Source organism: Necator americanus, chromosome II, assembly GCF_031761385.1.
Source record: "Necator americanus strain Aroian chromosome II, whole genome shotgun sequence".
Classification (NCBI taxonomy): domain Eukaryota; kingdom Metazoa; phylum Nematoda; class Chromadorea; order Rhabditida; family Ancylostomatidae; genus Necator; species Necator americanus.
In genome coordinates, this window is record NC_087372.1 from 18,018,168 (window position 1) to 18,039,793 (window position 21,626).

Sequence of the window (21,626 nt, forward strand, 5' to 3'; positions counted from 1 at the left end):
ACCGAAGGACACATATTGGGAACATTGTTGCCATCAATTAGAAGATGAAAAGAATGTTCTCAGCCTCGTGTGGATTGTTTATTAGCAATATCTTGACGAAGACAAAGTAGTAGTACTACTTCTTAGATTTGACATATATTTCTTTGAGTGCAAACGTGAGGCGTTCACAAGAGTGAGGAAATAAAGTCAGGTAAAGAAGACTTGTTGCGAGACTAGTCAATGGTCAACTCTGCAACATATGAGTGATAATATCCACTGTAGGTGCTTTCATTTCTTTGTCCTTTAGTTGTAAAGAGTTGATTTCTCGGGTAAACAGAGGGGTTAAAATGTAGTGGAGGGCACTCAGTTGCGCCCTTATTTCTAGATGTGAATAACTAAATCAAACGGGGTTCTAAGAACTAAGCATTAGTCTCAGAGAATCTATAACATGTAGGCTAAACGACTAAGATAAAAAGTAAGATCAAGCGTCAAGAAATAGGGACGCCACTGAGTGCCCCAACTACATTTTCACCAACAGAGGTCTTCTCATTCTTTGATTGGATTGAGGAGGTTCACGTTCCCACTTTGATATCTGCATAGGTGCGATAAGGAGGGGCGAGATCCTCCTCAGGTGAAGGGGGTCTAGATAGTGGGGTGCAGCTGAAGTGATGGGAATCCTTTCGCCAACCGTCCAAAAGTTAAGGGGTCCTTTCGCCAACTGTCCAAAAGTGAAGGAGGTCAGAGCATAGGTTCCGGTTATCGCATGTGCGGATATCAACAAACCACGTCCCGAGGGCTGTCTCCTATAGTCGCGTCAAAATCGAATGAAGCATTTAGTTGGGTAACTGCGATAGAGGTAGGACTTTTTTCGTTTCTGCAGTCCAAGTGCAGCAAGCGATGGCTCCTGATTGATCGCAGTCAATAGCTACATTGCGACGCTTAAACAATTGCGCTCAACTTTCTGTCGATTAGACTATTGGGGAGGACTCAGCATCGAAAATCTTCACGTACGGCGTCCCAAAGGGGTAGTGCCTTTCAAAACTTAGAGCTGAACCTTTCTGGAGCGTAGGTTAAGCATTTCTAACTCGTCTTTGGTGGCCTTCCACCAGTGCCTATGAATCGAACGAATTAATAACTTTCTGTACTCGAATACTGAGGATTTTCGTCGAGTATATCCGTTCCAATCAGATATGCACTATATGTATGAGGTAACATCTTGGTTTCATAAGAAAAGGAACTGATTCACTCACTCCGCTATGCTATCTCATCATCCAGTTCTTTAAATTAGGTGGATGGATTCCCCTTCTTCAATTGGAACGAAGTCCCCTTCATTTCTTCTTCTGCGATCACTGTTTTTAGGGAACATCTCACGTTTTTGACAACTAATTCGAAGATCCTATTTGCTTCAGCGCGACGGCGAAAATTTTCACGAATGCTGTGTTTGAAGTGTTCGTCGTACTGGTCCAGAACTGCTGATAACCAGAAAACTATCCCTGCTGATTTCATACCTGAACGTAAATGATGAGATCGAACATCATTCGCGAAGGAAAATAAACAAGTTCAGAACTTTCTTTAATCTTTGGAATTGCAACTTCTCTAGAGCTCCTCAGCTTTCTTGTCTTCCTAGAAGAACGGAGATTAGTTGCCGTCACGATAGTCATATGTGATGAAGTAGTATTCATACATTTCGAGTGTCGAAATCAAACTTTGCATGAGTATTTTACTATTTTTTCAAGAATGCAGTGAAGGAAATTTCATATACGTATCTATGGTCTCACGGTGTCGGTCAGTGTGAGAGAGGTGCGGAAAATTTCATGCATTGCTAAGTCTAGCGGCGGGCATAGTTATGCAGTGACCTCCTGCAAGCAGAACGCGATTACCACTAGTTGTTGCATGATCTTCTGTTTCTGCGTCTTCCTGAGCAACTTTTTATCTCCCCAAATAATTTCTTCGCATTACATTGCTGGTTTCTACTTGAGTAGCGTGAAATGTTGAATGTAGTTGAAGATAATTTTAGATGCAGACGATCAAATGTGTCGTCGTTGGGGATGGAGCAGTAGGGAAAACGTGTTTGCTTATTTCGTACACTACCAACAAGTTCCCGTCTGAGTATGTTCCGACGGTGTTTGACAATTATGCGGTAAGAGTAGTGTCTTTTTTTCTTTTTATTGTTATCTTTCCTTTCTTGCTTGTGTTGTACACGCTTTCTTTTCGAATAATCATATAAAAGAGGTTTCTCCGTTTCACTATTAGGACTGTCGTCAGGGAATCACTCTCCATCGTTTTTTGAGGAGTCAGATAAAAGTAACCTCACGTTACTTTCGCGGAAGCGGACGCAAAATTAGCGGAGGACCCTTCTTTTAGCGCAGGCGCTTATGCATTTACGCTACAAGTTAGATACTTTGATCAGACTGTAGGTTTGTGAGAATTCTCGAAATCCTTCAGTCCTGATATATAACAATTTCGTACAGATATATCTAAATAGATGTCATTGTTTGCGAGTTATGCAAAACTTTATTCGGTTTTTGTGGTGAAACGACAGCGTTTCTCGACGAAGAAAGTTTAAAGGCATCACGAAATTGACGAGGTAAACGGAACGGAAACCTCAGGGAAAATGCAGAATTCAGGTCGTAGATTACGAAAACGGCACTGACTCCGCTCATTTTCGCCTAATCACCGTAAAAATCGCGTAGAAGACTGTTTTATTTCCTACGAAATCAGTTGCAACGCGCCACCTTCGTGCACGCGCCACCTCGGTGAGTGAGCGGTCGAAGATCAGTTATGCCTCCTTACCACCCTATTCAAGTAAAACCAAAGAAAAGGCTTCTGATCGGACCGGAGCTTGCACAAGGGGACGTGTTCTAATGCAGCTCGTAGAAACTAAAGCTGTTCCAGTGTCGCTTTTTTAGAACGACTAAATGGAAGTGGATGGTGCCACGCTTATTCTCGTAATCTAAAACACAAAATATATTTTCTCTCGAATCTTCAGACTAGGGGCGGGTGTATTGTAGCGGTTAGAGGTTCCGCTTCCTGCACGATCGATCCGAGGTTCGAATCCGCCCTAGTGCTCATCAAGCCTTTCATCCCTCCGGGGTTGATAAGTTGGTACCAGACTTGTCTGGGAGGATAAAAACACTGACTTAACACATCGGCTAGCCACCACAAGTCATTGTATAAGCGAGTTACACGTTCGTGAACCTCAAACGATTCTAAATTAAAGTGAACGTAGGAGTGCATCCCAAGCGGATTGATTAACGCCAGAGACTTTATTGTTTATCCTTCAGGCTAGGTCGAATTCGTGATATTCGTTATACGCTGTCTTTAGATTGTTATATGAGAACCAGTCTGAACGTCCGGCTAAAGCCGGACTTCAGACTTTTCAGTGATGTTTGCTTCGCCTTCACTGATCAACGAAAATTAATATTAGTGCCGTTTGCTATGAAATTGGACTTGTGTATTTCAAACTTTCTTCCTTTTTTATATCATAACTAAAAGCGAAAGATTTCATGGTCTACTTTCTAAACGCGTCAATTCTACATTTGGAGAACATTCGCACTTCAGCTTTAAATACTCCTTACCAATATATTACGAACAAAATTTAAAGGAACACTCGAAATATGGGTTTTCCTCCTGTTTTCTATAAACAGTTATCAAAGAGTGATGTTCTGGCATAAAATGACGTAAAAAACATCATCCTACTGATGTTCCACGTCAGATCACATAAACATCTTGCTAGTATTTAAGCAGCCGTTTGCATGCGGGTTTCCACTTTCTGAGAACGGCATGCTACCAACTTGAGGCGAACGAAGAAGGAAATGAACACGCGGTGGAGTCGTAAAGGTGAAGAGCAAAGCGCCTAGTCTCTACGGCAATGAAACGGCTGCGACCATCTATCTTTTGCGTCATGCACACGAAGTTATTGCGCACCAATGACCGGGTCCACCGACGCCGTTGGAACCGTCGTACCCCCTTCTATAGGTATCTGGCGCCGAAGGACCTGTCGCACAAACTTCCATAGGTATCTGGCGCCGGCGCACCAATCTGACGCCGTTGGACCCATCGCACCCCCTTCTATAGGTATCCGGCGCCGGAGGACCCGGCGCACTCTCTTTCATAGGTCTCTGGCGCCGGCGCACCAATCTGACGTCGTTAGACCCGTCGCACCTCCTTCCATAGGTCTCTGGCGCCGGTGGACCCGTCGCACCCCCCTCTATAGGTATCTGGCGACGGTGCACCCGTCGCACCCCCTTCCATAAGTATCTGGCGCTGGCGCGACAATCCGACACCGCGGGACCCGCCGCAACTCATTTTATATTATATATATATATATATATATTTTTTTTATTTTTTTTATACACACACACGGACTAAGCTCGTTATTATATATCACGATAATTAACTTGCTTCTTCTGACACTACGGCATTCCTTAACTGTAAGCATCATGAATTATGTTGCCAAGCATTGCCAAATTTTTGGAAGAGATTATCTATCACGAAATTTGTTACGATTGTAGAAGTTAGATTTTCGGAGCTTTTGGTGGTATACTTATTCAAAATGCGAGATTTTTTTTGCGGTCAGAATAATTTTTGGATTTTGAGGAAGTGATTATTCAACCACATATTGAATAACTGGAATTCAGATATCCTTTGGTTTCGTAAAACTTTGTGATACAATTTCTCCAAATCAAAATTTGTTATTTCATAAGCAGTAAACGGATAGCCGTGATTACCATGACAAACTTGCTGATTCTTATAAGATGAAGGGGTGAAAATTTCTCCATTTTGCGTTAATACTTGAGAATAATTTACTTCACTCCATTAGTTTGCTCGAATGGCAGCCATTCGTTGCACCACCAGTACCAGTGCACCGCGTGGAGAGGGCTGGCCACTTAGAATTTCTCGCACAGCTACTAAAATGGATTTACATGATCTTGTAAAATGAATTAAAATTTTAGATAGATAGCTGTTCATCTGATACGATGCTATGCTTTTGAGGAATGGGTGGAGGGCTTTGTTAATAAATGATTTAGTTCTCCCACTAAAATCTTTTAGAGTGCTTTATAGTTCCTCATTTTTATGCAACGCGGATGCTGATTTTATGTTGGGACCTGACAAGCGATTTCTCGAAACGAACATTGGCATAACACGACTTCAATTTGTAAATGTATTTCTATCGATTTTGTTTGCAGGTTACTGTTATGATTGGCGGGGAGCCGTATACCTTGGGATTGTTTGATACTGCTGGTCAGGAAGATTACGATCGTCTTCGGCCTCTTTCGTATCCGCAGACTGATGTTTTCCTTGTCTGCTTCTCTGTTGTCGCACCAGCTTCTTTTGAGAATGTTCGAGAAAAGGTTAGTGGGATTAGTGTAGCAAAAGTGTTCATCATAACTGCTAAATTAATATTTTGCTTCTGTAGACCCGCGGAAGGATTTCATTCATAGAGATGTTTAGCTCATGTGTACGCGTACGTAAATGCAAACCAAAAGTTGCAAATGATTGCATACGTGGAAGAAAAAAAAACTGAATGCAGTAGTTAAACATTTGAACTTGTAGTCGAGCCAAAGATTCTATATGATCGATGAAAGTTCATTGGTTAAGTAATATCTGAGGTGTAGTGGTTATCAGTCGATTTAAGAACATCTCAACATTGTTAATCGGTCAAATTCTCCCTATTATACAAATGTACCACAAGTTACCGTCGAAGGGTAAGATTTCCGACTTGACTGTGGCCGAAACGCGTGTATTATTTGCTTTATCATATAATTTATTGAAGAGAATAAAGAGTATTGTCAGTTAGCGCTTAGCGCTGGTGTTTTTCACATTTATAAATCCTAAGCGATTCTAATAAATCATCAATGAAAGTTTTAAGCTTCTTTGCTAATATTACGTAAGCAAGCTGGATCTGTGAGGTGTATGGGGCCTAAGGTAAGAGCAGTGCAGTTGTTTGCTGATGCCATTAACTGTTGCGCAGCGCAGTTACATATTGTTGCCACTCACTTCCTCTCAGGATACGTTGTCGCAGGAGATGTAGGTTCTTAACGATATGCACCGAAGGTTGTTGTAGGAATGAATGTGTACGCTTATAATGTATTGGAAGGATCCTACAGTACTAGGTACTATAAGTACGTCCTTTGGGGTAGATTAAAAATACAAGAGATTAAGAAAAGTTGCTGTACGTTGTAAGTTGCTGTATTTGCCTCGTGCGTTTAATTAATGTACATGTTTGTAAGTCAACTATTCGACGACATGGTAACCGTTCATCGCATAAGCATAACCAGTGCTACCGTGAGCAAGTTTTTGTTGGATAACAGCTTAACCACGCCCATTTCTCCACAGTGCACTTATCCAGTTGGATATCATATTTGATGCGGACCACGGCCACGAACTAGATGGTTGAGTCATTCGTTTTCGAAATTGTATGTGCCATTTGATATCCTTTGATCATGCTGTTCTAATAGAAATCCTTGGGTCCACTTCTTTGCGACACTGGTGTCTTCGATAAAAATTAGATTTTTTGTAATAGAAATACATTTGTGGATGCTACTTTTTGTTTGCCTTCTGTATTGTGTTTTAGTGTATTTTGTATTATTTTTCATTGCTTTAGTATATATATATATATATATATTGGGAAGCTGAATTTTTTCTGATGTATACTCATTTCAGTGGGTTCCTGAAATCGCTCATCACTGTTCGAAAACTCCCTTTTTATTAGTTGGTACCCAGGTTTGTATTTTTTTTTGTCTCTGTTTAATTGATCAATTGAAAGCTTGGTTTGTTGCGTTCGAGTTGGCAGTTTTGATTACACTGGGCGGAACGCAAAATATGTACAGTAGCGTGAAAAAGGAAGTACACCTGTTTTGTTTCACTCTTATCCTTGAATGGTTTGGCGGATTTGAATGTAACCTGCTGTGTATACTACAAATATTGTTGGAAGTAACCTGTCAGGGTAAGTATAACATGAATTTTCAAAAAGAAATGTTTGAATTCAAGGAAGTCAGATGTCATCAAATCGTCAAATAAGCAAATGTTTTTGTGAATGGCTCACAAAGGACGGAAAACTAGAATAAATATGAAATACTCAGTTGAAGCATAAATATGTATTCAATACTTTGTAGAATATCCGTTGAGCTCCAGGGCGCTAAATCAGACAGATCGTCGTCATCGTCACCTTCTCGATAGCTACCTCCGGCGCCTCCCAAATTTCTTTTTTTTTGCTACGTCGTGATTCCACGAGTGTGGGCTACTTGGTCGACTCCAAGTGCGGAGAAGTACCAATATACCACCAATAACCCTTCCCATGCTAGATTTTCTGGCTCTGATAATAAACATAGGAACGGAATCCATGTGGATGACGACAATAGTTCACTCCATCTCTGCCAAAGCAGTTGATATTGCTCCGATTCTCGCTCGTATGGCGGACTGTCAAACATGACTAAAGATTATTGATGGTATAACGATGCTTCTTGGAGTCAGCCTTCTTGTCCATTATTTGTGAAATCATGAACCAATTTCCTGAAGGCTTTGGAAACTAAAATTATATGTTCGTCAGACTTTTGGTCTTACTTGCATATTTCATTACTCCGTGAAGTTTTTGATGTTGGACTCTCTTTGCTAAAGAGTGAGGGTTCAAGTTTGCAAGTAGCAGAAACGTATTAAAACCCCTACTAGGAACCAGAAGCACTGGACTGATCAAACTACTTCTGAAACTTTGTTCACACATGGAAAGAGCAAACATCAAAAAAATTCTCTTAACTTTGCCTTCAAGGCAGAAACGTGCTGCCGAGTCCAGAGTCCAGGTCCAAGCGGAATTGCGCATCCCTGGTAACTATGAGCGTCAACTGAAAGAGAACTATCGATAAATTGGCGATTTCTTTGCGGTACAGATGTCGGACTGCCATGGGAATCAACTCATATCCTGCAAAATGCTGAACACATACTCATGTCCTCTTCTTATTAAGATAACCAGAAATTTCTTCCTGCATTTCCACATTGTTCCTTTTTGAATCTTGAAGCAAACACATCAAAAAGTTGGTCTATAGTTGTGGAACTAGAAAGAAAGAAAGAGACTGAACATGTATGTTTTCGTAGTAGATTACTCTTCAAATAAATTTTCCAATAGATTTGTTTCTGAGAGTGAGATATCTGGTTTGAACTTCATAAAACGGCCTGCTCTGAGAGATGTGTGGTTTTGTGTTCACCTTGTTGTTAATCAAGTCGTGATTGCAATGAGAATTGCACCTTTGAACAATCAATATGAGCAGTATGTAAACACACTTCTTTCAGATGTTTGTTTGCTTTCAACTTGATTTTACAGTAAGTTTAATCATCCGAAAAATTTTGAAAATGTGGAACTATTCTCTGCTCTGCATTTTCCTTTGTTTCTAGCAGTTTGTCCATCTGTTTTGATTACTTAATTCTCTCAAGTGAGTATTTGAAATTTTTCATGAGATGACATGTGATATGGGGGCACAAATTCCATTCGAATAAGGTTGAAAGTGTTTGAAATTTTCTGTGTTCTTTTTAGGTGGATTTACGAGATGACCCTTCCATGTTAGAGAAACTAGCCAAGAACAAACAGAAGCCGATTTCATCAGACACTGGAGAGAAGTTGGCTAAGGAACTAAAAGCAGTAAAATATGTGGAGTGTTCGGCACTTACTCAGGTAATTGACGCAAATTAGTTCTGCTCACCACTAGTGTTCTGTCATTTCCTGATTAGCTTACAGTCCATGAAAGGGTGCTCGTCCTTGTTGTTCTGGCACTATGACTTTCATTATAGCTGCTTAAGTACTTTGCTATTTGCGATCCAAGTTCGCTCGCTAGTGCAACAATGTCGTTTTTGAGGAGACCACAGGTAGAACGGCAGGGACTGTAGTTGAAACATGCGCTCGCTTGTTGGCATAGTCGTAAGTGCTTATTTATGAAAGTGGTTTACTTGATAGTACATAGGAAAGGAAAGGATGTATGCCGCAATGTTTTGTTTTCTTAATTTTTTTTTTTGTTTCCTTGAAGGAAATGTATCCCTTGCGTAAGAGGTGGACACTTCCAAGAGGGGTGTTGTATCAGTGTACAGTTCCGGACTGGACCCATGGTTTTGAGTACTGGGAGATAAAGTGCTCGGTGATCAATCTCCGTAGGATGCGGCAAGGCTATCGACTTCAACTCAGAATCTCTGAGGTTTAGGATCTATACAAAAAAGATATACAATGACAATGACTTAAGGGGATTAGTTGATGCATCAGATCAGTGTTCTTATTTTCCTTTATAACTGGGGCACCAATTTATCGACCTCGAAAGGATAGTAGACTAGGTGGGCTTGAAGCTATAAGCTATAGTTATGGGCAGTGCAATAGCTGCACAACCTCTTTTATAGTCAAATACTCTCTAGAGGCGATGATTATGATATACTTGCGTAGATAATTATGTTCGTGCATTTTATCTTCCCTTCTTGTCTGTGCTTCTAATATTTATGCAATTTCAAAATGAATATCGAATCTTAGAAGCCAAGCATTAAATGCACTGCTGACCGTTTCATTCACAGGTGCGATAAGGAGAAGCCGGACCTTCCTCAGGTGAAGGGTGTTTAGCTCATAGGGTGCAGCTTAAGTGAAGGGGGTCCTTTCGCCAACCGCCCAAAAGTGAAGAGGGTAATTTTGCTCACCGTTGAAAAGTGAAAGAAGTCCCTTCCCCAACTGTTCAAAATTGAAGGGGGTCAGAGCACCGGCTCCGACTATCGCATCTATGATTTCATTCCTGTAAAATTCAGTGTTTTCATTCTTCCCCGGTCTTTTTTTCCAATTCTGACAAATTCATCGCCTCAGGTGCGATAGACTTGAGCTCTAAGTATGTGAAAGAAGAGGTCTCGTAATCTAATGTCGAGGTGAGATTCACATCGCTTTAGGAGCAAACTTTTCTTCTTTATTGCAATTACATAATTAGGACTAAGTGTTCTTCGCAAATTTCTTTCCTTGCATTTAGTCTGTTTCGCTTTGAAATTTTAGTTTGCAGAAACTTTATGTAATGACTAGCGTTTTCGATAGTTGTGGTTGCATCAAAATCTGTTTCTATTAGGACCGTCTTCTGTTTTTCTTTCAAGACGTCTCCTCGGCGCTTTTTTGTTCGAATTGAATTGTTGTCTTTTTTTTCTCTGTGTGCATCAGGAGGTACTTAGAGCGGCTGTCAGAATAAATCCTTAGGAGTTGCGTGCGTCGATAATTGCGCTGGGGTTGGAAGGCCTCCCCTCACACGTAAATGACTAACATGAGCATAGAGTGGTGTGTAAAATTCAAGAGATGACTTACTTTTTTTTATCATATTCAGTACTTGAGAAGCTTAGAGCTTGTGTTTATTTGTTTTTGAAATCCTACTAGTACTCGCCTTATTTTTCTATTGATGCGTGTTTTCCACAGGGCCGGTGTAGTGTAGCGGTTAGAGGTTCCGCTTTCTGCACGATCGATCGGTGGGTCGAATCCGCCTTAGTGCTCACCAAGCCTTTCATCCCTCTGGGGTCGATAAATTGGAATCAGACTTGTCTACAACGATAAAAAAACAATGACTTGACACATCGGCTAACCACGACAAGTCATTGTATCGGTCAATTACACGTTCGTAAACCTCAAACGATTCTAAATTGAAGTGAACGTGGGGGCGCATCCCAAGCGGTTTGATTAACGCCAGAGACTTTATCGTTTATCCTTCAGACCAGGTCGATTTCGTGATATTCGTTATCGAGGCATATCTTGCGGATAGGACGTCGTATGATCACCAAACAGCTATTGTTTCTAGCCATATCGACTTCTTAAAAATGGAAAAATATGAAGTGATATATATATATATATATATATATATACATATACATACAGTGATATATATCCATATGTCCGATATATACATATATACATACAGTGATATATATCCATATGTCTGCCATATATATATATATATATATATATATATATATATATATATATATATATATATATATATATATATATATATATATATATATATATATATATATATATATATATATATATATATATATATATATATATATATATATATATGGATAGGCGGTTAAAGGCATCACCCCACGAATCTGAGGTGGTGCAGATTTCAGGTGGAGTATTCGTACACGGGATGGGAGACTACGGAGAAGGGAGTGATTCCGTCCATTTCTTCCTAAATGCTGGAAAAAACGGCCTGGAAGATGCGGCACCGCACAAGGCTGGCGCGCTCCAGTCGAACTTCTTGTAGAAAAAAGTGCGCCAAAACGCCTGAAGCGGTATCTTCCGTGCCGTTTTTACGGCAATTTGGAAGAAATGAACGGAATCACCCCCCTCTCCGTAGTCTCCCATCCCGTATACGAATACTCCACCTGAAATCTGCACCACCTCAGATTCGTGGGGTGATGCCTTTAACTAAACATATATATATATATATATATATATATATATATTTACTTTTACAGCCAAATTTTTACTCGTACAAAAAGATAGAAATCGTAGCTGTTAGAATATATATATATATCCTTTTTCAACATCCAACATCCAAGTTCAGAACTTCCTATATTTACTTCAGATCCATTGCTGCACTCAGTACTTCCAGATGAAAAATAAAATTCATTCGTTCCTGCTGTTTTCTGCAGTCCATTTTTACTTTTCTACTTTTTTTAATCCTTTTCATACTACGGAAAGGAAAGAAAAGTGACTATTTCGTATGTTCAAACGGACAGAAAAGGAGAAAACGACGCAAGACTGGCGAATTTTGTGATGCTTGTCCTGGGAAGCTTCGAATGTGTATGGGTGGCTGCTTCCAAAAATATACTTTGAGAAATTTCAAGATATGAGCAATTTATTTTGTTACTATTTTATAATCTAAAATTTGCTAGTGATGATATTTACAACAAATAAATTGTAGTGCAATAACTGTCTTTTCTATTTTATAAAATATTTAATTTAAGATTAAGATAGTATTTGTAATGAAAAAGTGCCAGAGTTGCTGGTGTCTCATGTGCCTGACTAAACTGGAGTGCAAAGGGTTAACAACTGGGTAGAAATGAATAAAATTACGGGAGTATGTTGCCAGAGGTCTCCTAGTCCTGCACTTTGTAAGGTCAGCGCTTCTATAATAAGTGGGAAAAGAAAGTGTGTGTCAACCGGGAAGCAAGTCTCAAGTTCGACCTTTGAATCTTGGCATTGTTGAATTGAATCGTGCACTACTTTATTCGAGCAGAACCAGCATTGTTATTCACTTTTGTTCGAGCTAAAGTTTCGGCGTCACCGCCTTTTACAGAGTCTGGAAAATTACAGACAGATGTAACTGATCTCCTCAAACACCTCGTCACACCACAAGGTATGACTTAGCAAAGAGATTGACAAGACAAAGTCAGAGAAGCAGACCACAATCGCACTCACCTCGATAGCCGCAAGGCCGCGAAGTTAGCGGACCACCGGTGGTTTGAGTTGTGCCGCTAGTAGTAGCTAATAACGATGCCCCTTGTATCTGGTCTCGTTGGTCCCAGCGATGCATTTTTCCTTACAATTCATGATTGGACTACTGGCTGTTATGTATTGTAGAACCAATGTTTTCCGCGCCAGATCGTCGGATTCGCGTGCCAGGATCGTGACTACTATGTTCAAATGGGTGTTTCCGTGACACAGCCTGCGATAAGCACCTAAAGGGATCGAGGATTTTGGTTTTATGAGCCCATCTAGGACCCCTTTGACTCGAGTACACGGTTGCTCTTCCTATCTCGCCAGTGTACTCAGCCCCACATAGTCGGCAGGTGATCAGATACATAACTAACGATACCACACAGTCCCCATGCCCTCCTTTCGGACATACGACACATTTCAGTTGTCTTGCAGTCTGTCATCGGCACTATTGCGAACTGGCTGTTTCTCAACGTTCGCAGGTGGTATGTCGACTACTGTACTCAAACATGTTTTCATTGACTGCCTTTTTGGTCTTCCAGGGTACTCCGAATGATTTAGAAAGTTCTTAGAACTCGGTTTTCGGTACTACTTTTTCTTTCCAATTTTCCCTGTATAAATAAACCTGGACCTCGTGTGTCTCTTTTAGGTTATGTATATCTTTCTAAGAATGCGCTATCAGTTTTGGGCTTAGGCCCCAGTTTCGCTCCATCCCAATCAATATGATCCGTGCTATCGCGCAAGATCGTAAACAGCCTTCAGCTGGTTCATGGACGTCTGAGATTGAGAGCAAAAGAGAAGCAGCAAAAAAGAGACCAAGAAAACTACAGAGTTGCAGTTTTCTCTCCTATTCCATTCCCTACTTTACTGTACGAACCACAGAAGGCACATTCGGTGGTAGATACCAATTTTCGCTTATCTGCTACTTCCGTTTTCTCACGCGAACAAAGACTCATCAACTCAACTCAATCCAACGTTCTGGCGCGGAAAACATTGGAAGTGTTCTACAATACATAACATCCAAAAGTCCAATCATGGATCGTGAGGAAGAATGCATCACTGTGCTTAACGAGTTGGCGCGGTATCCAAGACCTATGCGGGTTTTGGCCTACGTGGTCAGATGCAAGAGGCATCTTTATTAGTTACTATTAGCGGCGCAACTCAAACAACCGGCGGTCTACTAGCATTGCGGCCTAACGGCTACCAAGTTGAGCACCAATGTGGTTTGCTTCTCTGGCTTTATCTTTGAGCAATCTCTTTGCTAAGTCATATCTTGTGGTGTGCCGAGGCGTTTGAGGAGATAAATTACGTATGTCTTCGATTTTACAGACTCTGTAAAAGGCGGTGACGCCGAAACGTTAGCTAGAATAAAGGTGAGTAAAAATCTTGGTTCTGTTCAAACAAAGTAGTGCACGAATAAGGGAGAAGTACGGTCCATTATAACGGATGTTCGTTACAACGTATGCTAGAGACAATGTTTGGACGACTTCATGCGGGGAAGAGACTGGAAGAAGAACGAAATGTGGCGGGTGTAGTCCAGTTTGTTATTGTCCGTATGAAGAGCGTTGCGAATCATAAGAACAGCAACAGATGACTGCTACATTGTGCATCATGCAAGAAAGGAGTCATGTTTGCTGGCGCTGCTCGATGCATTCGCGCATTGTTATCCTGAAATGACGTGCATTGGGGAAGTATTGTATAGTGTTCGAAACGCTACTCGTGCTTGTGAAACAATGCTGTGAGCAATACTAAACTCGTGGGCTACACTCCTTACACTTCGTCCTTCCAGTTTCTCGATGATTCCTCCCTGTGTGAGGTCCTCTGGGGCATTTTGTAACGAAGAACACCACCACAGAACACCGTAACTGCTCGCTGACTGACACGCACACACTTTCTTTTCCCGTTACTTCAACTGGTTCGCTGGTTTCAGATGCCAGCCCAATTTGGCGCTACAGTCGCGCTGAACTCACTACATGTAACGCCACTTCTCCCGGAAACAGATTTCATCAGCGTATTGATCACGCTTAGTTTGGCCAAATATACTTTACCAGTTCTGCACGAGTAAACAACCATGGATTTCTGGAAAATTTCGTCGTATTGACGCACTTTTTCCTAACTTTTTAAGTGCACTGTTCATGCAAGTGCGAAAATGCGAGAATTTATAACCTTCAGAACTTCTTTTGTTGGAACTTGCAGGTCTTCCAATTCCCTAACTTTGGATGATTACAAATGTTGCATAAGACAGCTTCGACTCGAGCGCGCTTAACACGTTCAACGTTCATTTCGTCTAATTCGCTCAACCATTTTCGAGCACTGGCGCACTATCATGCATATTGAGTAGTAATTCGTTGTCATCTTCGTACGACGCGAATTTTTATGCACACCCACGGACTATGTGACCTTGTTCTTCAAGCTCGGTTTTTTTTTTCAAACCGAACGTTCGACAACCAAAAGTTGTATTCGCGGCAGCGAGAGGTCCAGATATCGCAGCCCAATTAAATCACTACAAACTCTGGAAGACAATGAGTGAGCATATATTTAATTCTTACTTGGGTAATGAGCAATGTAACACTATATTATGTGAACAACCTTGGTGCGCGCAGACGAAAAGGTGTCGAGTCCTAGGCTCCAGGTGGTAAGATTGGAAACATAATATGCGATGAAGTATTCTGTTATAACGACTTAGACTAGACAACTTAGACTACTAAATTTCTTTTAAAGGCATCGTTCAAGAAAATTTCCGCACGTGCTGGGTCGTTATGCGGACTGATAACTCTTATGGGACTTCATTCATGTGCATTCATTTTACATTTCTAGTAGGAGTTGCCGCTGTGATTCTTCCAATTGACGGACCAGAATGTATTTACGGTTGAGAGATCCCTACCTTCATGGACCTATCTTGAACAGCATATATATTTCTGCTCTTGTACCAAATGAATGATAGAGATACTTCCATGCGTATCGACCAACCCCGAGCAAAGCTGGATTTTTTGGTTTCGGAATGTAAATCATAAGAATAAGATAATTTTAACTACGAGAACGGTCAAGACAAGGTTTTTCTCCTTTTAACGTTTATGATTTAAAAACAAATCAGCTCACATACTATACTCTTGCATTGGACTATACAATTACGTTTCGTTTTCTTCAGAAAGGACTAAAGAATGTGTTCGACGAGGCAATCATGGCAGCATTGGAGCCTCCTCCAATGGAGAAGAAGAAGAAGTGCGCGCTGCTATAGTTCAAGCAGCATGATATTTCCGTGCGAAGCAATATGTCGTTAAATCTGCATCTGATGTGCTTGCTTTCGCGTCATTTCTCTCCGTCGCTATTGACCCACTTCTTCACTCAATTATATACCTGCGAATAGCTCGTATTGGGCCCTATAATTCCTCTAATTGCGTGTACACTCCAGCGCGTCCGATTTTACGATCAGAATAATCGTCCTAAGCACAAAGTTGCTTAGTTCGGGAATATATATGTATGTTCGTCAATTAATGTGTTGACTGCCTTTGAATATAAACGGTTTTTAAGTAGAGGCTGTTTGTCAATGGTTGTCTTGTACGTAAAACTTTACTGCAAGTTAACATCTTGTCGAAGCATCTTGTTATAAATATTGATTATACATGTTGTTACATTTCAACAAGTGCGCTCACAAATACTTGACTTAGACAGGTGGACAACAAACTGACTAGATTGTTAATAGGTACGAAGCAGTAGAATACAACGAGCGTAACGGGATATAATAAGCACCGATCTCCGATAAACATTCCTGGAATGAGCTACATAATTAATATACCGAATTGCTTGTGGGTATTCGTGAATAAAAAGCTGAATTTAGGCTAAAATAGCTCTGATTGACTTTGGTGTTGTAGGTTGAGAGAAGTGTTTGGAAGTGTAGCGAATGGCGTTGAGAAGAGCGTCAGTCTGAAATGGCAACGACATATGAGACATGCACGAATTTCGTGATCAAACAGAACAAATAAGATCGATGAAATCTTCCATATAGATGTCCTGCTGTATTTGAGAAACACACAGTAGATTTTGTGTTGCAGATTATCAGAGCTGATACTGATTATGATTTTAACTTGAGTGACTACCAAGTTTTATGAAATTGGAAGAAATGGGAATGTGGTTCCACTTTCTCATAGATTCGCCTAAGGTCAACGATCTTTTTTTTTCCAAAATGCCAACAGCGGCTTAAAATTTGTCCTCAATCTGTCTTCTTTATATTAATTGATCAATATTGTAATTTGTATTAGGCGTGGAATGAGTCCAGAGCTCCACTGGAACACCTGGAAATATCTTTTGGTCGAAGTGATATGTGGTAATGTTTTTCTCTTGACCTAAACAAAATCCTGATCATTTTTGGTGTATCACTGGTGGATGTGGATAAATAAAAATAGATAAATGGATAAGTAGCGCGCCCTACGAATAAGTTGATAGAAGTGAGCTCCATCCACCACTTGTAGCTAGTATGTGGAACCAAAACATGGACAGGCATTTCCAAGAAAGTATTAGTAAAGTGATTTAAAGGCATCACCCCACGAATCTGAGGTGGTGCAGATTTCAGGTGGAGTATTCGTATATAGGATGGGAGACTACGGAGAGGGGGATGATTCCGTCCATTTCTTCCTAATTGCCGTAAAAACGGCCCGGAAGATACGGCTTCAAGCGTTTTGGCGCACCATTTTGTACAAGAGGTTCGATTGGAACGCGCCAGCCTTGTGCATGTGCCGCAACTTCCCGGCCATTTTTTACGGAAATTAGCAAGAAATAGACGGAATAACCTCCCTCTACGTAGTCTCCCATCCTATATACGAATACTCCACCTCAAATCTGCACCACCTCAGATTCGTGGGGTGATGCCTTTAAATCACTTTACTAATATTTTCTTGGAAATGCCTGTCCATGTTTTCAGGTGGGTTATGCCTATACGGAGTCGTAGATTATAGAGAGAAGGGTTATTCCGCTTATTTCTTCCTAATTGCCGCAAAAATGGCTCGTAAGATACGACTTCGAGCGTTCCGGCGCGGTATTTTCTGCAAGGAGTTTGATTGGAGCGCGCCAGCCTTGTGCATGCCGCCACATCTTCCTGGCCGTTTTTTAGAGCACTTAGGAAAAAATGGACGGAATCACCCTCCTCTCCTAATCTAGGACCCCTTATAGGAACTCTCCTCCTGAAATCCGCACCACACCAGATTCGTGGGGTGATGCCTTTACGGTGAAGGTGTGGAGATAAAATGAGCTAGAGGATGAGGGAGGGAAACATGTGAAGCATCTGTTAAAATGCAACAGAAGGATAAAGAGAAAAAGAGAAAGAAGGAGAACAAGAGAACCATGCGTGAAGATACCATACTTCCAGCAAAAACTTAAGATGATATGAGTACTTGGTTCTAGATAAGCTACTTAAGTGCATTAAGCAATAAAATGAGTATTGCAGGAAAACTATAGACTACCGATGAAGGCCATAGAATAACCAACCTGAGGTGGTTGTGTCTGTTCCCTCACGACGTTGACAACTGCGCGTAAGTTGATAGGAGACTCTCGTACAAAAGCTCCATTATCGTCTATATGGTCGTAAAGTATTAAACAGCCGACCATCACCCGTACACAGAAGAGACGTGTTGTTTCCGTCATGCGAGAGGATACATCGGGTGATTCCACCATGTATCGACAAACGCTGAAATAATAAATTAAAAAAGCGTCTGTTCCACGAAATTTGAGTGCTACTGTCTGTTGTCCAGAACAAAGCAGACAGTAGTCACGGATAAACGATGGTAACATTCTATCTTCCATATCATGGGAGATAATTCTAAACTTTAAAGAGAACACCGCAAAAAAAATTTTGGTAACATGCTACTTCACAAAGCGTCATACTATTTCCGCAGTTTTAACGAGTGCTATGCACAGAGAGTCAAAAAGAACAACGATTGCTTTGTAGCACACAAAATCCTGATCATCACAATTCGAACTCCATTTTCCTCGTCATATACTACATTCCGACATGTGTCATACTCATGAGGCAATGAACGGCGAATGCGTCGTACGCAGTTGAAGAAAAAACTTGTGCTTTGCAGGAACGCTTGCGTGACACAGGGGTTTTAGCAAATGTCAATCGGAGAACTACAGTAGGATTAAGATGACCACAACTACAAATCTTACTATTGAGTTGTCGAATAATTTAATCTCAACTTCAAATAAAAACTTTAAATAAAGTATAAAGTTAAACAAGCCTAATAATAGTGGCCAAAGTATCTGTAGTGTTCCCTATAGGAAGTGTTGGATGTGATCGAACAAATTCCATTGTGGCAGAGCTCAAACTCGAAAGCATTGGTGTCGAGGCAGCAAGAAACAGAGAAATTGAATTTCCCAATTCCACATCCCTAGAAAAGAAAAACAAAACTTACTATCGGAATACGTTGTGCGAAAACATGACTTACGTCGCAGTGGTCCCTAGTAAACCCAGGCCAATGCTACGACGGTAGTGACTGAAATCGTTTTGAAGTGCAGGCGTACACATCTAAAGAGCACACTGAAAGGTAGTTTTAAATGGAATGTTCGATGTCGGCTTCTTTACAAAACAGCAAACAGGATTTAGTAATTTAGTTTTAATAATTTTGTGATTCGCAAGTATCGCGGTGGAAACGTGAAACATTATCTACAAGTGCTGAAGTTAGATGCATCTGGCCACTCACAAATCAATTTACAGACAAGTTATCCTTACTTGCATATCAGCATGAAAAGTGAACAGCACCGAAAAAGTCGATTTCCGTTTGGATTGAATAGTGACTTTTGTTTCCTTTTCTGGGTACTTGCTCAGTTTGAAAACAACTCTGTTACGAACGGAATATGTACGGAGAACTTTTTGTGAAAGGTTAATTTCAAGCAAAAAAGTCAAAAATGCAGCCTTTTCTTACTATCTATTCCAGATCAGCAATAAGCAGTTCAAAAAATGACTAGTACAAACCATTCCTGCTGTACTCATCCAAGCGTACCATTTAAAACTTTAAAAGAACTAAAAGTTTGGCGCTTAGCATTGATAAATCTCTCTGGGACGCGCAAATGCGTTCGAATGCAGCTCAGCATCGCAAAAGTAACTATGACCCATGAGCAACTCATACAGTGATTTGCATAGATACTCGATAAATTAAATCAGCATTCTCACCCTTTCAGACAAACCTGGCAGCAATCTATAGACCCTAGAGAGATGAAATAGGTTGGGTTGTCTTGGGCGATGTCCAAGCATCGACCGCTTAGACGCAGTAGGATCTCTTACCATTGTTCCACACCCATTATGTGTTACGCTGTTCTTATTCAGTACTTTATATATTAATATGATTGAATGGTTTTCCAGAACAGTTACAATCAAAAAAAAGAAAGAAATTCGAAGTGACATAAAAGTCACCTTGACAGCATCAAAATCCAAAATGAAATCAATCAGACGTGCAAATTGGCGCGCTAGCGATTGTTTCCTGTCAAGTTGGTCCTCAGGAGGAAGAGGACCAGAGCACAAATCCCACAGTAACTCCGGAACTAGCTGGAAAAATTAATAAAATAAATGCTACAAAAAGCCGCAAGTGAGCGCTATACGTCTTAAACACCTACACATCTTGAATTTAGAGGGGTCTGAGTCTTTTAACCTTTACATTTAAGTCAGACTTCAAGTCTTTTGACTATTACAGCTATAACACTGGTGATCTGATTAGAAGTTCAAGATTGTTGTTATTATAATCATGGTCGTTATTTAAAGTCTATTCTATTTATATAGAACGAAAAGATTCTGCAACACTAATGTAGACAGCAGACAAGAAAAAATAACGGTACATGGCTTTCGTTACTTCAACTGACTAGCGCGGTGTTCTTCAGCATAAAGTCAACAACGACATTTTAAATAATGATATAATAAATAATTATACCTTCTCTATTTCTAACGCACAAGAACAAAAAAAGTTTGAATAGGTCTCAGAAATACCAGATCTCCTGTCTTTCTCTTAATGGTTTATAATAGATACCTTTTCTATCCGGAGTGACAGTTCAAAATAACACCGGATCCGCGCAACGCAGTCTTCAACGACATTTACGGTTACATCTCTTAAAGATAAGTCATGTGGATTCTGAAGTGACTGTCGTATTTCTTCAGTTGCTCCTGAAACTATGGAATTACGAACACAAACATGTTGTACAGGAACTTCTGAAATAATACAGCTAACATGGCAATCCGCTGACAACTATGCGCACTCGAAAAAAAGCTGCTGATGCCTAGTATGAAGAGGTTTACAAGGCGATGTTTATTCGAGCAATTTACACACTCTCGAATGCGAACTAGCTCTTCAATATATGTCGCTGAAGTTAACACTCAGTATCGCAGCGTTGTCATTGATAACAAAATGGTACAGATTAGAAGAAACCGCTGCTACTTCAGTTTATGTTGAAAAAGAAGAGCGAAAAGGTACCTGACAGCATTTAAGATGCAAACAAAATATGCAGAAGAAAATTCTATCTTCTCACAATTCCCTACTCGAGCAAAACAAATAGGCATAAATTGGTAAATTGCATACTGGTATGACACTACCAGATTTCTAGTTGTACTGCTAAAATGAATAAATTGCCAAATTGGAAGTGTCATATAGTTAAAGAAACAAAGCGAATATTAAGAAAACCGTACACCCGAAAAGAGATATTAAAGAATTTCACAGAGAGGCTGTATCACAAATGCAACTGAATTACTAGTCATTTGAAGAACTTAACAATACTGCAAATAAATTATGAAAAACTTGACAACTCATTCACCTTTGCCATAACATTTCACATCGCTCAACACTTCAGTGCACTGGTTTATTATTTTCTCCGAAAGATCAAATAGATATCGCTCATCATCTCGAGGTACTGCGTTTTCGAAATCCAGGAAGAGCTGAACAACATGAGGAGTTTGGAAATGAGAAAAGAAAACAACATGAGTTTGGGGAAAAAGGAGTAGAATTCGACCCACCTCCACGTAGTCGATGTCCGTTTCCGAGCCATCACAATGTGAACGAAGTATAGAACGAACAACTTCTCCGCATGATCCTCCAGTCATTGTGAAGGAAATCTTCGTCACAGTTAAGTCATAGCATAAGCACTCAGAATGCCGCAACCGAAACTATGCTATCCGCCTCGTGCTCTTAAAGACTAACGATATACTGTCAAGAACTAATTCTAACACCTCGAACAC

The 21,626-nt window shown here is 40.4% G+C and overlaps 2 protein-coding genes across 4 annotated transcripts; one reads left to right on the forward strand and one right to left on the reverse strand.

Moving 5' to 3' along the window:
- Positions 1 to 742: 742 nt before the first annotated feature.
- On the forward strand, positions 743 to 15,653 carry RB195_018280 (uncharacterized protein; the record flags this gene model as incomplete). 2 transcript variants are annotated; one of them, XM_064185638.1, is made up of 6 exons in its annotated part: positions 743 to 835; positions 1,997 to 2,119; positions 5,169 to 5,333; positions 6,646 to 6,705; positions 8,507 to 8,644; positions 15,564 to 15,653. In XM_064185638.1, the coding sequence occupies 6 exons, from the start codon at positions 743 to 745 to the stop codon at positions 15,651 to 15,653; spliced, it is 669 nt and encodes a 222-aa protein (XP_064041518.1). The 2 variants fall into 2 exon arrangements, with proteins under 2 accessions (XP_064041518.1, XP_064041519.1); XM_064185637.1 differs by lacking the exon at positions 743 to 835.
- A 458-nt stretch (positions 15,654 to 16,111) lies between these two features.
- RB195_018281 (uncharacterized protein) lies at positions 16,112 to 21,491 on the reverse strand (the record flags this gene model as incomplete). 2 transcript variants are annotated; one of them, XM_064185640.1, is made up of 9 exons in its annotated part: positions 16,112 to 16,184; positions 16,275 to 16,339; positions 17,897 to 18,095; positions 18,649 to 18,798; positions 18,856 to 18,935; positions 19,821 to 19,952; positions 20,428 to 20,561; positions 21,206 to 21,326; positions 21,405 to 21,491. In XM_064185640.1, 9 exons carry the CDS (start codon positions 21,489 to 21,491, stop codon positions 16,112 to 16,114), a joined length of 1,041 nt encoding a protein of 346 aa, XP_064041520.1. The 2 variants fall into 2 exon arrangements, with proteins under 2 accessions (XP_064041520.1, XP_064041521.1); XM_064185639.1 differs by lacking the exon at positions 16,112 to 16,184 and having other exon boundaries at positions 16,250 to 16,339.
- Between the last annotated feature and the right edge of the window lie 135 nt (positions 21,492 to 21,626).